General features: G+C 38.0%; 1 protein-coding gene across 4 annotated transcripts in view; it reads left to right on the forward strand.

The window, feature by feature from the left end:
* Positions 1–10,342, forward strand: part of SINHCAF (SIN3-HDAC complex associated factor) — a 32,235-nt gene extending 21,893 nt beyond the window's left edge. For 3 of the 4 annotated variants that reach the window (XM_064284432.1, XM_010595703.3, XM_010595707.3), the window contains exons 5-6: positions 1,240–1,390; positions 5,990–10,342. In XM_064284432.1, the coding sequence (XP_064140502.1) occupies positions 1,240–1,390; positions 5,990–6,149 (311 nt within the window). In that variant the 3' untranslated portion in view covers positions 6,150–10,342. The remainder of the gene's footprint in view (positions 1–1,239; positions 1,391–5,989) is intronic. The other variant, XM_003405709.4, reaches the window with a different exon arrangement.
* The last annotated feature ends 9,028 nt before the right edge of the window (positions 10,343–19,370 follow it).

The following is a 19,370-nucleotide window of genomic DNA, read 5'->3' on the forward strand; positions in this document are numbered from 1 at the left end:
TCCTCTCCATTCTGGTGTTGAGCCTGTCCACTGAACTTTTTATTTAATGTGTTGTATTTTGCAGTTCTAAAATTGCCATTTAGTTCTTCTTTATAATGTCCTTTTTTTTTTTTTTGCCTGAGATTTTCCATTACTTTGCTGTTGCTTTCTGTGTTTTGTTTCAATGTGTTGGTAGTTACTCACTGAAGTCATTATATCCTGACTAAAATCTTCGTCAGATAATTCTAACATCTCAGTCATCTTGGTGTTGGCATCTATCTTTTTTCATTAGTGGTATGATGTTTTTTTTTTATTAAAACCTGGACATTTTCATATTATGTTATGAGACTCTGGATCATATCTAAGCTTTATGTTTTAAATGGTTTTTTTTGGACAGCACTCTAGCAGATGAAAGGGAGCATACCACCTTGTTACTGCCAGGTGGTATTAAAATCAGATTCCAACCTCTGTTAATACCCCAAATGAGGGGGATGGGATCCCTATTTACCAGTGGGTTGGGGTGAGAATTCTGACTCGCCACATGGTCTCCACTAATACCCTAATGGGACTGACCTCATTATTCCTGGGTGATGGTGAAGGTCTCAACTCTCCACTAGACTGCCTCTGATACCACCCTGATGGAAGTGTTGGAGTGCGTTGTTACAGGCTTTTAAAGGTAGAAATTTAGGATCTCCACTTTGCCTTTGCTGAGGCAAGTGGGGATAGGACCACGGTGTTTTTCCGTGGTGTTTGGTTGAAGTAGAGTGGGTATCGCCTAATAAAAGTTTTCTACCCTTTTCCTTGTCCTTTGGCGAGAGTAGGCTTTTGTTGGGGATTTTATTTTTTGTCTGGGCTCTTTGGCATTTCTGGGTTGCCAGCTTCTTCAACTCTTAAGTCTGGGATTTATGAGGCAAAAAGAAAAACCCAGGGAACTCACTACCATGTCATACCTTGAGTTCTGAGGTGCCTAGCCCATCTGCCATCTTCTTTCTACCTTTCATAGTCTTCTTAGGTTTGCTCTATATATAATGTTCAGGGATTTTAGTTGTATTTATTATTAGGAGGAGTAGGGAAATATATGCCTACTCGTAGTAAAAGCATAGAATCCCTTTTTAGAAACACTTTGGTACAAATATCTTTAAATACCAGTGTGAATAGAAAGTAAAATAAATTCTTTTTTGCTAACTCATTTATAGTTACGCTGAGGTTTAGTTGCAGTTACATATAATGAAATTGAATTTTTTTTCCTCTTTATTGCAGATTCTGATGCTCACAGTACCACCTCAAGTGCCTCCCCAGCTCAATCTCCTTGTTACAGTAACCAGTCAGATGATGGCTCAGATACAGAGATGGCTTCTGGCTCTAACAGAACACCAGTCTTTTCCTTTTTAGATCTTACATACTGGAAAAGGTAAAAAGCAACAGAAAATACCTCTCTAACAAGCAAACCTTCTTAATTGCAGGCAGCTGTTTTCCTGCTTCCTTAGCAATTAAATGGCATTTGGCAAACAGCTGGTAGCACACATGGTTGGAGGTGGATTAAGCAGGAATTGAGCAGAGAGTTGGGATTTTGTATGTTCTTTCTGTTAGAATTCATTTAAAATAAAAAATCACACTACGAAACCTAAATTTCCTATTATAGAGTAGACTCATGGAGTAAAACTCTTCCACTGATAAAAAGGACAAGTGCCAGAAATATATTTCTCAAAAAAAAAACTTTAAAAATTGCACTTTGTAAGTTAATAAGGAAAACTTAGCAGCCAAAAACTAAGTGAATTTCGAACCTCAAAGTCCATAAAGAGATAATAGACTAGGAAGGAGGATATATTCAAAGAGAAAGTGCTTAAGGACTTTTTAGATCACAGATTTTAAGATGCCTAACAAATTAAAAGCAAAATAACTTTAAAAGTCCCTCCATAGACATATCATAATGAAACTATGTAACATGAAAGACAAGATCTTCAAGCAGTGAGAGAATAAAGACATTATTTTCAGAGAAACAACAAACACACAAAGCTTTGTCAACATCAACAAAGGAAGATAGAAAAGGACAGATTAATATCTTCAGTGGACCAAGAGGTAACAACTTTCAACCTAGAGCCACATATGTAGCAAAGATGTTTTTTATGAAAGAGGGTATAGTAAAGACAGTTTGACTAAAGAAAAAAAAAATTGAGCTTGCTGCTAAACAGACTCCCACAAAAATAATTCCATAGGCAAAAGGGAAGCAATCACTGATTGAAAATCTGAGAAGAAAGGAGAACGAAGAACTGCCCCGTAGAGTTTTGAAGGAGTGCCTGGTGGATTCAAACTGATGACCTTTTGGTTAGCAGCCATAGCTCTTAACCACTATACCACCAGGGTTTCCCTTGTACCACCAGGGCCCCTTAAAAAAATCTTACTAGAGATAAAGAGTATCAAGAAAAGAGATGGTACATATAAGCAATCTTAGGAAAGAAAAAGGAGATTTAACTACAGATAAAGCAGAAATTTAAAAGATTGTAGGATATCATAAATAACTCTGTGCCAATAAATTTGAACATATAGATGAAGTAGATACATATTACTAGAAAAAAATTTTTAAACAAAATTCTCAAAAACAAATAGAAGAAATGAATAATTACATGATACAGCAATTATTTCAGGGGCCAAAAATAATTCCTTTAAAGAAATCCAGGCCTGGATAGACAAGTTTTCCAAATAGTTCAAGAAAAAAATGATTGTAATCTTGCACCGAGGTCAAGATAAAAGAGGTCCTAGACCCCAAGCTTTTTATCACATTAATCCTCTATAAAAACTAAACCCGTTGCCATCTAGTTGATCCTGACTCATAGTGACGCTATAGGACAGAGTAGAAACTGCCCCATAGGGTTTTCAAGGCTGTAATCTTTATGGAAGCAAACTGCCACATCTTTCTCCGAGGGAGCAGCTGGTGGGCTAGCAGCCCAGTGCTTAACCACTGTACCACCAGGGCTCCTTTGACCCTCTCCAGGAAGGAAGAAAATAGCCTGTCATCTTAGTGGTAGAGAGATGTTTGATAAATTTGAACATTTAAGATTTAAAACAAAATCTTAACAAAATAGAAATAGAAGGAAACTGCTTTACCCAGGTAAGAGGTATTTACAAGAAAGTACAATTGACATAATACTTAATTGTTATACAGTCCTGTGCTGCATAATGTCGATCTGGACAACATCTGACCACATATGGATCTGTGGCCCTTTAAGTTATTATACACTTCATAAATCCCTATCGGAGAACAGGATGTAACGGATATAACTGGACATAGCGAATACAACAGCTTCCCACACAATTGTATCTTGTGTCTCTTGTATACAAAGTGATTGTGCTGCCAGGCGTATAATGGTACAGTACAAATATAACCTATAATACGTAGGTCCTGATAGTCATAATAAACACCTATGTTACTGGCTTGTGTATGTACTGTACTGTAATTTTTATTGTTATTTTAAGGTGAACTTTCTCTACTTACAAATAAAGACTTTACGCTATAAAAGTATATGCTTTGACTCATAGGCAGTAACATTCAATCTCATGTATCATGCATCTCTTGAGTGTTCTGTCGTTACCTGTTTAATTATTCTTTCGAAAATATTACGGTGAAGTGCATCATAACTCCCAAACACAGCAAAACCAGTGCTAGTGATAGCAGCAAGAGGCAAAGTAGAAGTTACCGATTTTAAGTGAAACAAAACTCTATTAAACAACACAAATGTGGAAAATCAATGAATGCTGTTCCTTACGATTTAGATACCTTTGCATAATGTCCTATTTCACAGGACCTATTGTGGACGTTAAGTGATGCACGACTGTAAAATTAAATAATTTTCTCTAACATTAGGAACAAATCAAGAGTATTCACTATCATCATTTCCAGTCAATATTATGTAGGAGATCCTAGCCAATGCAGTGGGGTGGTGATACTTAGCGCCTAGTACATAGTAAACACTATGTAGGTGGTTTATGTGGAAAAGCAAAGAGCCCAAAATAGTCATTATTTCTAAAAGAATAAGAAAAATGTGGCATACTTGTCCCAGGAGAAATCAAGACATCTTGTGAAACCATAATAGTTGATATGGTATGTTTTTGGAATTTGAAAAATAAATGAATGAAATGGCATAGAGATGCCTAGAAGCAAGCCCATGCATATATGGAAAGTTGATATGTGATACATGGTATTAGAGATTAGTGGGGAGAATTGGACTATTGAATAAATGTTGCTAGGTTACAGGTGTGTTAAAATATAAAATACAGAAGAGAATATCTTTATGACTTCGGATCGGAAAGGATTTTTTATGACATAAAAGACTAAGTTTCACTACATTAGAATTAAAAACTTTAAGTTCATCAGTCACACCATAAAGAGCAAAATATATCCATCTCCAACAAAGGGTTACTATTTGGAATTCATAAACTGCAAGAAAAAAGAAGACAACCTATGTTAGGTGTCTAGTGCTGCTATATAACAGAAATACCACAAGTGAATGCTTTAACAGAGAAATTTATTCTCACTCAGTCTAGGAGGCTGGAAGTCCAAATTAAGGGCACCAGCTCCACGGGAAGTCTCTCTCTCTTGTCGGCTCTGGTGGAAGGTCCTTGTCATCAATCTTCCCCTGGTTTAGGAGCATCTCAGCGCAGGGACCCCGTGTCCAAAGGACACACAATGCCCCGGCTCTGCTTTCTTGGTATTAGGAGGTCCCTCTCTCTCTCTGTTCCCTTCTGTCTTTTATATCTCAAAAGAGGTTGAATCAACATACAACCTAATCTTGTAGATTGAATCCTGCCTCATTAACATAACTGCCTCTAGTTCTGCCTCATTAACATCATAGAGGTAGGGTTTACAAAACATAGGAAAATCACATCAGATGACAAAATGGTGGCCTGTTCACACAATACTGGGAACCATGGCCTAGCCAAGTTGACACACATCCAGAACACAACCCAACTGAAAAATGGCCACCATTCATAAAAACCATATTAGATAAGAGAAATCTGAATAGCCTATTAAATGAAAACGTGTTCTACCTTTTCAGTAATCAAGAAAATACAAATTAAAATCTCAATGAGTTGCCATTTTACACTGACTAGATGGGCAAAAACTAAAGCCCCTCGATACCAGTGTTGGAGAGGATATGGAGCCACTGTTGGTTGTGAGTGCAAATGTTTACAACCACACTGATAAATGACCTCTTCAGGTGAAGTTGGAGATGTTCCCGTCCTATATATCTCAGCATTAAATCCTAGAGAAAACCTTTATACACAGGCACGGATGTGTACAGCAATGCTTCGCAGTAGCAGAAATTGTCCATGGAAAGGAGAGTGTATAAATATATTGTATATTTATATAGTGGAGTTCTGTACATAAATTAAAATCTATGAATCTCAATTACCTAATGTTGAAAAAAAATTAACAATACAGTGTGATTGTATATCTCGGATATATGCATAAGACATGTAAATATAAATGGTGTCATGACGGCACAAGACATGAAAAGGTATTATGTGTGTGTGGTGTTTGTATATGATAACTAAGCATACGTTTAGAAATGCAGCCGTGTAAAACCATGAATTATAAAGAAAACTGGGGGTGATAAAGTTCAGGGACGGGAATGGGTTGGGATAAGATTGGGGAAGGGCATACAAGGGGACTTATAGGAAAGGATAATGTTTTTTTCTTTAGAGTTTGAGATCCATGGATATTTCTGTTGTAATTTTTTGAAGCAGCCTCAAAGTGTTGTCTCTCAGAATATCTTTTTCCCCTTTAATATTTCATAAAATTCTAGTTTATCCTTTAAGGGACCTGGGTAATTTCCGTAACCTAACTAATTGGAATCACTTTAGGAACCTGTTTGTTTGGCATATGATGTGATTGTGGAAGTAGAATCTTTTTCGTCACGTCGTACTAGGCATAAGTAGATTTCCCCCTTTTTTTGCATTCCTGTTTTTCTGTTTGACTAATTTATTTTTTCTCTCCCTGTTTTTCTTTTAGACAGAAAATATGCTGTGGGATTATCTACAAAGGCCGTTTTGGGGAAGTCCTCATCGACACACATCTGTTCAAGCCGTGCTGCAGCAATAAGAAGGAGCCTGCTGAGAAGCCAGAGGAGCAGGGGCCAGAGCCTCTGCCCATCTCCACTCAGGAGTGGTGACTGAGGTTTATGTAGAAGGGGAACAAAAAATGATTTAAGTTTTAGGAAGATGCAACAAAATAACCCTCCTATTTTTAACTCAGATACTTGCTATTCTGCCAAAAGACAATATGTAGAATGGTTTTGAATGGGTTATTTTTCTCCCCAGTTCCACAAACTTTGAAGCCAGTGTCTAGTTCACTTAAAAAAAAAAAAGTGTACATAATATTTAAGATGCTGAGTATTTCATAGGAAAGCTGAATGCTGCTGTAAAGTGCTCTTTAAGTCTTTTTTTTTTTTTTTTTTTAATCCCCTTCTAATGAGTGAAAAGGGGAATTTCAGGGGACAGAGTTGGGATTTTGTTGTATAATAAACTGTAGTTTTAGTCTTTCTATATTGAGAAGCAGTGGTTGGGGCATTTTTAAAGATGGCTGGCTATAGTTCTTTTCCCTCGTGATGATAAATTTCTCATAACTCAGCAACATGGAGTTGCCCCTAGAGGTATTTATGAATAATTTTGAAATATTAAGGTCTTGCCCATGTTATGATGATTCAAACCTATACTACTGAAAAGTTAAGCAGGACAGACTAAACTTTTAGGTACAGATACCTTGAAGGAGAAAAATAATGGCTAAATATAAGCCCAAAACCAAACCCGTTGCTGTCAAGTTGATTCCGACTTACAGTGTCCCTGTAGGACAGAGTAGAACTGCTCCATGGGGTTTCCAAGTCTCTAAATCTTTACAGAAGCCGGTTGCAACATCTTTCTCCCATGGAGTGGCTGGTGAGTTTGAACCCCTGACCTTTTGATTAGCAGCTGAGTGCTTTAACCACTGTGCTACCAAGGCTCCTCTGACTAAATATACAGAGAAGTAATTTGACTGTATATGTTGCATCCAGTTTCACCTCCCTCCATATTAATATTCGAGAAAGATTTTAATTTATATGAAACTTCTAAAGCAGAATCAAAGCTTCTCTTGGAGAAATGGCAAGTTTTTAGGATAAGCAATCCTAAATTGGTACCAAAGCATTACCACGTGATAGAACACACTCTATTAAAAGCGTTCAATTTCCGGAAATAAAACGTGCAAGTCTTCAAGGTAGTGTAAAACAAAGGCTAATGCTTCGTGGGGCACCTTTCTTAGAGGACTTGCTGAGTGTGTAAATAATTGACTTTTATTTGCGTTAGAAGACTGCTTGGTGACTTCATTGAAAATCTGCACAATTCAGTTTTAGCTCTGGATTACTTCAGTTGACCTTTGTGAAGGTTTTATCTGTGTAGAGTAGGTGTTTGACTGTTTTAACCTATTAGGTTTTTTTTTTTTTCACTCTATATTTAAAGTAAAATTCTACTAAAAGAAAAGAGGTGCATGTCAGCGCTGAGTGGGTTGGTTTTTGGTTTGGTATCTTTAGCCCAGCTTTCTGAACATTGAGATTTTGGGTGATAAATAAATCCTGAATGTGGGTCTCTTCAATTCTGAAATCTTCATTAAGGACCTCTCACTTGAACTCAAACCAAAGTACTTTCATGGCCTCTTTTCAGCAAGTTCAGGAAAAAACTGTCACCAGTTAAGACTGTTCATAATGAGGGAGAAGCATTTTGCCTACCTTATAGTAACAATACTCAGTGCTTATTTTTAAAACTGGATTTTAAAAATTGGTTAGTATAAATATCATTAAGGAGTGAGCCACTTTTTATGGGCATCCTATAGTTTTATAGTTCATAATCTAAACTTAAGATTCTATATTTCTTTTGGAAAAAACGTACATGCTACATGCCACCATATGCACAGACTACACAGTGAGTTGGGTCGGCTCTCCCACAGCCTTTCAGGTGCATTACAAGAGTCCCAGCCTTATCATCTTCCTTCTGAGTTTTGTTTGAAATGATTTTTCTCTTTTTTTGTACATTTTGACTTCAGTATTGGTGGTAGAATATACTATAATATGGATCATCTCTACTTCTGTATTTATTTATTTATTACTAGACCTCAACCACAGTCTTCTTTTCCCCCTTCCACCTCTCTTTGCCTGTAGGATTACTGTATGTAGTCATGCACTTTGTATTAATATATTAGAAATCTACAAATCTGTTTTGTACTTTTTATACTGTTGAATACTTATAATCAAAACTTTTACTAGGGTATTGAATAAATTTAGTCTTACTAGAAAATAAAAGGCTTTTTGTCGCTTTGTTTGAAAAGTCGTCTTTGGTAAGAATAATGTTTTTCGCCCTCACAAATATTCAATGTTGTTTTTAGCTGCTGTGGAATTGGACCCTGACTCATGGTGACCCCACGTACAATGGAACTAAATATTGCTCGGACCTTTGTGATCCATAGGGTTTTCATTGGCTGGTTTTTTTTTTTTTAGTAGATCGCCAGGCCTTTCTTCCTAGTCTGTCTTAGTCTGGACGCTCTGTTAAAACCTGTTCAGCATCATGGCAACACACAAGCCTCCCATGAGAGACTGACACATGAGTGGTGGCGGCCGATGAGGTGCGTTCGATGGGGATCAAACCCAGGTCTCCTGCATGGAAGGCGAGTTCTACCACTGAACTACCAATGACCTCATTATTCAGTATAAGCCCTTAGTATTATAACAAGCCACGAGGGAAAATAATCCTCTTTACTAAGAAATAAAGATTTTAGAATAAAAGACATTTTAACCGCAGTGCTCAATAATTAACCTAGTGAATACTATGACTTAAAGCATCCCCAGTATTTTAATGTCTGTGATGTGGTTTCATTGTGTATGGACATCAGAGGGAGCATCACTGAAAATTGAAAGTTGGTTACACAGAAAGGCAGATTTTTTAGTTTTTGTAGGGAAAAGAGAGCACCAGTTTGGGAGCCGGAGAAAACTGGATTAAAATTCCAGTTATGTGATCTTGGATAATTCATGGCACCTCACCTGTGAAATACAGATAATAATTTTTGGGTGTATGTGCTTTAGATGGTTTACAGAGCAAATTAGTTTCTCATTAAAAATTAAACACGTATTGTTTTGTGACATTGATTGCCAACCCTGCAACGTGCCAACACTCCCCTTCTCATCCTTGGGTTCCCTATTTCCATTCATCTAGCTTTCCTGTCCCCTCCTGGAGAAAGGCAGATTTTGATATTAAGGTTCAGATCTGGACTCTAGTATCTGGCTCTGCGTCTTATTAGCCATTTGAGTTATTTGGCCTTTGTAAGCCTCTTTTCCTATTCTGTAAATTGATTGACTTATTTTACAGAATTATGAATGATCCAAAGAGGTATAAAATCCATATCATGAAGTTTTGAAAACAAATTGCTTTATTACTTTTTATACTATAATTAGGTCTTTAAATTTGCTTTGGATAGTCCAACTGATTTTGCCAGCATCTAACTAAAAAATCTAGTCTAGCTATTAACAAGTTGTCAAGTTAACATAGGATAGGGGAAAAGTGACAGCACCTGAGTTATCTATTGCTGCATAATACATTACCACACACACATGGATGACCTCCGTTTTTGTGGCTATGGAGTCTGGGCACAGCTTAGTCGGGACCTCTGCTTAGGTTCTCAAGGCTTCAGTGAAGATGTCAGTTGGACTGCATTCACATCTAGAGGCTTGATTTGGTAAGAATCTCCTTCCAAGCTTACCCAGCTTGTGGCTTAGTTTGTTTCCTTTTGGCTATAGGACTGTGGATCCCAGGCTTCTTCCTGGCTATTGGAGGCTGCCCTTCGTTCCTTGCCACGTGGGCTTTCTCAACATGGCCCTTTATCGTCAACAGGTAGAGTCTCTAGAGCTAGTCTGCGAGCAAGACGGAGCCTTCTCAGAGCACATTCCAGTGAAGGGGATTACACAAAGGCATGAAGACCAAGAGGTGGGGAGTGAGGAACATGGGGACCACCTAAGTGCCTGCTATAGCATCACAATTTTTTTTTACTTGAATCCCTTAAAATATTGGGCCTCTTTTCCCTACAATATAAGTGCTTTGTATAGCAAGTAAAGAAAAAAAAATTCCACCCTCAACCTCCCCGCCATTTTGAAATATCTACTATTTGTTAGGTACTTGTAAACATCTAAGCAACCCTACAAAATGAAAAAAAAAAAACCTCACACCAGTTTTACAGGTAAGTGGATGTGCAAAATATTAAACACCTTGAAGAAAAATTTGCTTTTCTGATTTCAAAGTCTTTGCTCTCCAAACTGGGCCCTGTCCCTGCTCTAGTAGTGGCACATCTTTGTTAACCCTTTTACTGGTCTCTGCTTCCCTTCCTTCTGAAGGCGGTAGAGATTGACCTTTATTTTGAGCGTTAATCAAATTTTGTTTTTTATTTTGATGATGTTCAGGGTATATATTCTATGTAGTCTTTGCATGGAGACAATAGCCTGGAGCTTTAGTTAAGACAACTGGATATTCTAAGAATTCATCAGGGCAGCCAGAACTTAACTGTTTGTTCTGCAGCAAAGAATTAAAGATATCCAGGGAGCCTCTTTCTTCAGTATCCTTAGAACAGTTTTCTGTTGCCTCAGATTTAGCATTGTGGTGCCCTGGTAGTCATTTTTGTGTGTTGTTCAGTGAACTTGAAAGGGAGAAAGCCAAATTGGATCAAAGGTAATTTCACAGGCTCGTGTTCTCAAAGGGATTGGAGGGTTCTGTCTAACAATTTCTCAGGCTCTGGAGTCTAGTTACTCATTGTAATCATGAGAATGCTTTAGGTATCAAATACCTTACACCCTGGTTAGAAACTGCTTGTTGAGTAGAGGGGTCTTGGATATACTTGCAGGCTTCAGTGTGAAAGAGCCTGAAAAGATTTTGTCAAAGTCCGTCCTTTGTCTCAGTGTCTGAAAGGGGTAAAAAGTAATTTACTTTGTTTTAGAACTTATATTATCTACGCTTCTACAGCTTCCTTACATTAGCTTTACCCTGTCCAGGTGTTGGTTTTCTGCAACTGCAAGGAATAAGGGCTGTTTTTATTTACATTTATATTTAAGTCTCAAAAATTAAGGCATAAAAATCTCAAGATTCTTCAAGTTGCCGATAGTTGAAATAGGAACCTGAACAATTAAGTCATGGGTTTTTTGTTTTGTTTTGTTTGGAGTTTCATTTAGCTAAAGAGTGCATTCTTCACCTCCAAAAGCGAAACCAAACCCATTTCCGTCAAGTTGATTCTGACTCATAGTGACCCTATAGGATAGGGTAGAACTGCCCCATAGGGTTTTCAAGGAGCAGCTGATGGATTTGAACTGCCAGCCTTTTGGTTAGCAGCAGAGATTTTAACCACTACACTGCCAGCCTTTTGGTTAGCAGCAGAGATTTTAACCACTACACCAGCAGGGTTCCCTTCGCCTCCAGCTACCTTTATAATTCACTACAGTGTTGATTTTGCCCCTACCAAAAGGGTCACCAAAGCCCACATTTTACTCATACGGCCTCTCAGTAACACTTGGTAAAATTGATAGTTCCTTCCTTAAAACATTCTTGGCTGATAACGCCATCATCTCCAGGTTTTCCTCTTACCTCACTAGATGCTTATCAGCCAAGGCTTTATCTTGGACCATCTTCCCAGACTTTCCATTCCCTTGACCCCAAATATCTAAAATACATAAGACTTCTCCCAAATCTATCTTTAGAGTTTTAAATCAGTCAGAATGCTGGCAGAAAATAGACGGCATACTCAAATTGTATAATTTGAGGAAAGCTTAAAAAGCGACTTTTTACAAAGGTGTCTGCAGTGTGTAGGGAAACCCCAAGAGAACATCAGTTCCTGGTACTAATAACATTGAAGCTAGCGATATTAGGGTATTGTTCCCACAACTCAGTCTGAAGGGTTGAGAGGAGGGAGTGGTTAATGGAGACAGGCTGTGTAAAAAGGGTGGGGGATTGGGAGAAGCAGCAAAAATAAATATCCTTGTCTTGCTCTCCAGAATGACCAACTCCCATCAGAAGCAGAAGGCAAGGGATCTTGTTGACATAGTCTATTCAGACCAGCTTCCCCAGTGTGGAGTATGGGCCTGGAGCAATGGAAGATACCCAGTACGAGCTCAGACTTCTTTCCTAGACCCCAATGTGCTTGTCTTAAAACACTTCCTTCCACTTGATTATCTCGTAGCTGAAACTGAGATACCTATCAGTTCCCTTCCCTCCTCATACACCCCCAAAAGCCCATTTTCTCCTATCTGAAAATAACTCAAGCCAAAACCCAGGGATCTTTTACTCTGCCATCTTTATCTCTGCTATCCAATTGCTAAGTTGTCAATTCTACCCCCTGGAATTCCTCTTAAAGCCATCTATTTCTCTCCGTCTCCGCTGTTACCCACAAGTCAAACCATCCTCATGGTTAGCCTGAACTGTAGCAATAGATTTCTAACCTACTTTTTTTCCCACACTCCATCCGTTTTTCATACAGCAGCCAGAACGACTGAAACAACATAAGGATATGTCACATGCCTGCTTAATTGTTTAATGATTTCCAGTGTCCTAAGACCATTCTTTAACGTGGAGTAAAATGTCATTTGGTCCCTAATCCCTTCTTCAGCTTCATCATACAACATTCCGCTTGACATTCTGTTCTGTAACCATTCTAATCTTAAATTCCTGTAGTATGCCATGCCAGTCATTCTTGATGCCCTTACATATGGTGCCTCGGACCCATCTCCCTACCATCCTTAACTAGGCAATAGTATCTTTCAGGTTTCAGCTTCAGCACCACTTAGGGAAGTCTTTCCGAATACTTACTCCACACACACACACATGCATACACACATACACACAGGGTAAAAAAATATGCTAAATTAGTCCCATGAAGGCAGAAACCATGTCTGTTCTGTCAGCTCTATAGCTCCTGGAGCCTAGCACAGTGGTTGATTGCCATATAGTGGGAACAAAATAAATGTTTATTAACTACCTGATTGATTACAACTTTGTATTTTTAGAAGTCGTGTTCATAGAAGAGTTGGAATTTATGCCAACAGTTGATGGGTTTCAAGAATTAAAAAATATTTTTAATTTTGAAAAGGTTTAAACATACGGAAAAGTTGGAAGTGGTACAATAGTATAACCTTCACCTACAGTCACAAATTGTTAACATTTTACAACATGTGCTATCTATCATCTGTCTATCATCTCTATCTAATTTGTTTTGCTGAATCATTTTAAAGGAAGTTGTGACACCATGACAACTTACCCCGGAATATTTAAGCATTCACCTCCTAGGAATAACATTTTCTTACATAACCTCAATCCCACTGGCACACATGAGATGATTAACAATAATTCCATAAAAATGTCTTCTAGAGCTTTTTCCTGTATCTAGGATCTAGTCAAGGTTCATGCATGCATTTGGTTATGCCTCTTCTCTTTTAATCTGAAACAGCACACTCCCACCACCCCACCTTTTTTGTTGGTTTGTTTTTCATGGTATTGAAATTTTTGAAGTATCTTATGTCAAATCCAATATCCTGGATTTATCTGGTGGTTTTCTTAGCAGGTTTGGGTTATACTTTTTGGCAAGCATGTAACATAGACAATGCAGTGCCCTTACTGCGTCACATCAAGAGGGTCATAATGCCAAGTTGTCCCACTGCTGGTGATGCTAACACTTATCACTTGGTTAAGACAGTGCCTGCTAGATCTCTCCACTTTAAGATATGTATTTTTTTCTTTTGTAATAATTTGTGGAGTGATGCTTTGAGACTGTGTGATGACTGTTTTTATATGATCTTTTATTCAAGTAGTCACTGAACACTTAGATTCAAGGCCCTACTAGGTGCTCCAAACAGACCCTTGACAATGAATCTTGTGGCTAGATTCCTTTGTTTAAGAATCCTAGTTTAGTGAGGTTGTGCTTTATTCTCACCATTTAGTTGCATATGATTTTTAGTTTCTTGATTTCTTTATGCTTTCCATTTACAAGTAAAGATGTGGATAAAGGTGGGGGTGATGTTTGGCATGTGAGCTTTTTTTTTTAGTTAATTTATTACCATGGGATATTTGAATAAGCAATGGAATTGGAGTCAGAAGACTTGAGTTCAGATCTTGATTTTGCTACTTAATGTGTATATAATCTCTCATAAATTTTCCCTGACTTCATTCCTCCTTTGTAAACTGAAAGAAATAATACCAGAATTTTAGTAATAATAAAATAGGAATATGCATAATTAAAGGCCTGGCGTGTAATAGCAGGTACGTAGTGATAGGTTTGTTTCATCATTTGTACTTTTAATTTTTAGCAGCAAGGTCTAAGTGAATAAAGTAGGAATGAAAACATATATCTATAGTTATAGTGGTAAACACAGAGAAGGTCTTAAACAGTTCACAAGAAGACAAACAAACAAAAGGCCCTAAAGCTTTCTTAGGTTTCTGTGCTTAAAGAAGAAAATGTATTCACTACGAGATTATTATGCTTTGGCAGCACATGAATCCCAGGATTGGGAAATTGTGTAGAGGGTCTGAAGCTTTGCCAGACATAATTAAGCTGCACAAAAGTGTGCTGAAATGCAGGGGGTGGCCAAGATAGGCTCTCAGGATGATTTTTGAGGGGAAAATTTGGCTGTGCTTTATCAGCACTGTGGAATCAATTTATAAAACATGCTGAAAAGTACAACACACCTCTTAGCCTCAAGGCCAAAATCTCCAAAGTTAGTTTAAGACAAGCCAGTTGTCCGCTGTGGCCAGCCTAGCCCCCTAGAACAATGCCAAAAGAGTGGCATCGGCACTGTATTCTACAGCAATGGGCCTCCTCCCCACAGTTATGCTAGGGCCAAAGAGGAGTCTCCCTCCTGAGCACACACCTTCAGGGGCGCTTTTGGCCTTAGCAGCTTGAGATTGCTTCTAAAACTCTCGTTCAGACAAATTTCAGGTCTTATTTTAACTTTTTCTTTTCCAAGTAAGCCCGTGATGGGAGATGCAGTAGGGATATCTTCATGACTGTTTCTAGAGTATCCTCTGGATGCCAGCGTCTCAGTCTTCAAAACGACGAAAGGTTTTTAAGCAAAAGGAAGAAATCTGTCATAATACAGTTAAATATTATAATTTGTATTTTCTTCTGAAGCACCAAAACCATTTCACTTATACCCAGTAAACTTTGAATTATTGACAGTGCTGCCATGTAGCATTTCTGGGAAGAACTAAACCCTTTGTGGTATTTTAACCAGCAGCTTTTCTATCCTTTTATCCCATGTAACTTTCCTTATCATACACAGGTATCTCGCGCTTTTCAATAGTTCGCTTTATGCCACTTAGCTTTTATGAAAGTCTTGCATTAGTACCTGTTTTGGATATCCGAAAGAAATCCAACGGGAATTTTCGCTTTGATGAAAAATGCAAAAAAGTGAAAATAGCGTTCAGCATTTGTTTTGCAGGGAGCTGTTAAAGAGGCAGCGCACAGCCCGGGCAGCAAGCTCTTTCCCTGGGAACTACACTCAGCATCTCAGCCTCAAGCTGCCATCGCTTTGAACTGTCTGTGAAACTACAATGTACGTACATTACTTCTACTTTATAAAAAAAAAAAAAAATTACTTTATATAGGCTGTATATTTATCATATCTTTCCTGCTTTTACTCTACGTTAGCTTTTTTTTAAGTTTTATTTTAGGTTTTATGTGTTATTTGTATGATTCGGCAGGTTAATTTTTGAGTCTGGGAATGCTCAGAACATTTTCTCCTATAAATTAGTGGTAACTCTTTTTCGCCTTACACAGATGCTCTACTTTCGGATAGCGGGGGAAAGCCGTATTACTATATGAATGTCCACAAGGTGGTGCTAGTCACGCATAATATTCTGGAAATGTTCTATTGTCGTAAAAGTACAGGGGACTCCGGACCATCCAGTTTAGTGCTCTCATTTTACAGATGAAGAAACTTACCTAATGGTCACCCAGCTAGTTAGTACTGGAGCTAGAACTGGAGCTAATCCAGTGCTTCATCTGCAGTCAACTAAGTAATTATTTCAATTCAAATATAGGCCTTAGAGACATGTTTAAAATGTTAAAGAGACTCTATTTCCTTTTCACTAAAATAATCTTAATCTTTAATTTAACAAGAACTAAAAGCCAATATTTACCATTTTCTGCAGTTAAATTTTTTAAATATCACAAAGGAGAGAGAAAACATACTTGTGTTCCCCTTCTCCAAAATCACTTTCTATAGAAGACTGCTGTTGTGGATTAAGAAACGCTAATGTGGGATGCAAATCTTGGATATTACAGCTATGTGGCCATAGTCCTGAACCTTTGGGACAGCTTGGATGTTTGTCCAGTATAGGTGTGGAGGCTGAATGGATGTTGTACAATCGAGACCAGAAGTTACCAAACCCTTGCTAGAGCCTCCAATTGATCTGGTAGTGAATGCAGCATGTGGTTGCTGTCTCTAAAGCTGTGGTATCCAAGATGATATGCAAGGCTGGCTGAGGTGTACACAGTAAACACTAGAACTTTATTTCTGTTTATTTCTTCTCATTTTTGTATATTTTTAATAATGTACATAGTATTAGCGCAGTGCTATGTATACATAAACCAAAAAAGAAATACGTTAGGAGTACCTGCTCATATTTCTTTTTACTAATTGGAGACAGTTCAAAAAGGCTTGGTGAAAATTTTTTAAAAAGTTATGGAGAGAGTTGTGTACTTCTCTGTATGTGTGTTACATGTCAAAAAGAGTTTACTGTAAAAATATTTGGAGATCCGTCAGCTAGAGGCTACAGCACAGTGGAAGTTTGGGAGTGGGTACTGTTTATTTTCAAGTATAACAGAATATTTTGGTGAAATCATAGAAAAAATGAGTTTATGAACCATTCCTAGATTTGAGGGAGAAAGAGGAGTAACAGAGTTGCCAGAATTGTTTTCTATTACATGCTTATCAAATGGTTGTTTCCTCTCCCACAGTGTAGTGTTTCCTTCCCCCTGCCTTTATCACATGGAGCGGTGTGTTTTTCAGAATGGGATATCCTCCCTCGGGAGTAAAGTTAGTAAGCATGCCTTGTCATTCTTGGAAAAGAAAAGAAAAGAAAAAAAAAAACCTGTAAGTTACCTGAGAATTTCTAGTTTCTTTCTTTTTCCTCCCATTCAGTTGAGTACTTACAATCCTCAGCCCCAAATTAGTTTTTCTTAATGATGTTGAAAATCTGTAGAAAATAGGAATGACCAAGCTAGTTTCTTCATTAAGAATAAGGCTCCACATTTGCCAGTTAAGCTCTCAAGGGCAAGGAAATGGGCCAGGACAGATAAGATTACTTGCAAGGCTTTAAAGGAAGGTTGAAGAGTGGAGGGCAGAAAATCAGTTATTTATACTTAGATTTACAGTTGTAAAAATGAAGCTCCACAGCTGCCTTAACATGACAGGTAATAAAAGAGTATGAGGAAATAGTAGAAAGAGGTTCACTTGGATTCTATTCACTTGTAATAAAATCAAGCAAGAATGTTTTAGGAGAATTATAAGTGGGTGGTAGAAGCCAAGATCACTTGTTTCAGTGAAAATGAATGTGATCCCATAACTTACCAATAAAATAATAGATGTTGCAAAGTGTCAGCAGTTCATTTATTTTTTATTCAATCATCTCTTTAATAAATATTGAGTTCCTATTTTACACACCAGATGCAGAGCTAGGCACTAGGAATACCATGGTGAACTATATGATGGCACTGGGTTTTTTTTTTTTTTTAATATATTATCCCTGCTCTCAAGAACTTTATGTGTTTGGAAAATAGACAGTAAGAAACGCCAGTCAGGGGTGTCTTGGTTATCTAGTGCTGCTTTAACAGAAATACCACAAATGGATGGCTTTAATAAAGATAAATTTATCCCTCTCACAGTCTAGTAGGTTACAAGTCAAATTCTCTGTCGGCTCTGGAGGAAGGTCTTTGTCCTCAATCTTCCCCTGGTCAAGGAACTTCTCAGGCACAGGGACCCTGGGTCCAAAGGATGCACTCTGCTCCTGGTGCTGCTTTCTTGGTGGTATGAGGTCCCCAACTCTCTGCTTGCTTCTTTTATCTCTTAAGACATAAAAGGTGGTACAGGCCACACCCCAGGGAAACTCTCTTTGCATTGGATTAGGGAGGTGACCTGAGTAAGAGTGGTGTTACAATCCCACCCTAATCGTTTTAACATGAAATTACAATCACAAAATGGAGCACAACCACGAAATACTGGGAATCATGGCCTAATCAAGTTGATACACATGTTTTTGGGGGGACATAATTCAATCCATGACAAGGGGTAAGTACAAAGTACTATGTTAGCATGTGAAAAGGGCTCCTAAACCTTCTTACCACCCATCCATCACCCAAAGGGCAAGGTATAGGGTTACTATTTATAGCATATTTTGTGCCAGGCACTGCTCTAAGTACTTTAAAATACCGGTTTTTAAAAGCTCAACAATTCTGCTCTTGTCCTTATTTTACAGATAAAAACTCAGAAGCTCAGAAAACCTAAGAAACAAATTTGATGGCAATACTAGAAATTCTGTAAGTGGAAATTTGAGAAACTGAAAAATAGTTTAAAAAAGAATTTATAGATAAAAGGAAAAATTTAGCCACTAAAAAATTAAGCTCTTCTGGGCGTATTATTTATTTATTTTTTAAATAATTTTTATTGTGATTTAAGTGAAAGTTTACAAATCAAGTCAGTCTCTCACATATAAACTTATATACACCTTACTACATACTCCCATTTACTTTCCCGCTAATGAGTCAACCTGCTCCCTCCTTCCAGTCTCTCCTTTCATGACCATTTTGCCAGTCTCTAACCCCCTCTACACTCCCATCTTCCTTTCAGACAGGAGATGCCAACATATTCTGAAGTGTCCACATGATGCAAGGAGCTCATTCCTCATCAGCATCTCTCTCCAACCCATTGTCCAGTCCCTTCCATGTCTGATGAGTTGTCTTCAGGAATGGTTCCTGTCCTGGGCCAACAGAAGACTTGGGAACCATGACCACTGGGGCCCTTCTAGTCTCAGTCAGACCATTAGGTCTGGTATTTTTTTTATAAGAATTTGCGGTCTGCATCCCACTACTCTCCTGCTTCCTCAGGGATTCTCTGTTGTGTTCCCTGTCAGGTCAGTCATTGGTTGTGGCTGGGCACCATCTAGTTCTTCTGGTCTCAGAATGATGTAGTCTCTAGTTCATGTGGCCTTTTCTGTCTCTTGGACTCATAATTACCTTGTGAGCTTGGTGTTCTTCATTCTTCTTTGATCCAGGTGGGTTGAGACTGCTTGATGCATCTTAGATGGCCTCTTGCTAGCATTTAAGACCCCAGATGCCACACTTCAAA

Source organism: Loxodonta africana, chromosome 4 (genome assembly GCF_030014295.1).
Source record: "Loxodonta africana isolate mLoxAfr1 chromosome 4, mLoxAfr1.hap2, whole genome shotgun sequence".
NCBI classification, from domain to species: domain Eukaryota; kingdom Metazoa; phylum Chordata; class Mammalia; order Proboscidea; family Elephantidae; genus Loxodonta; species Loxodonta africana.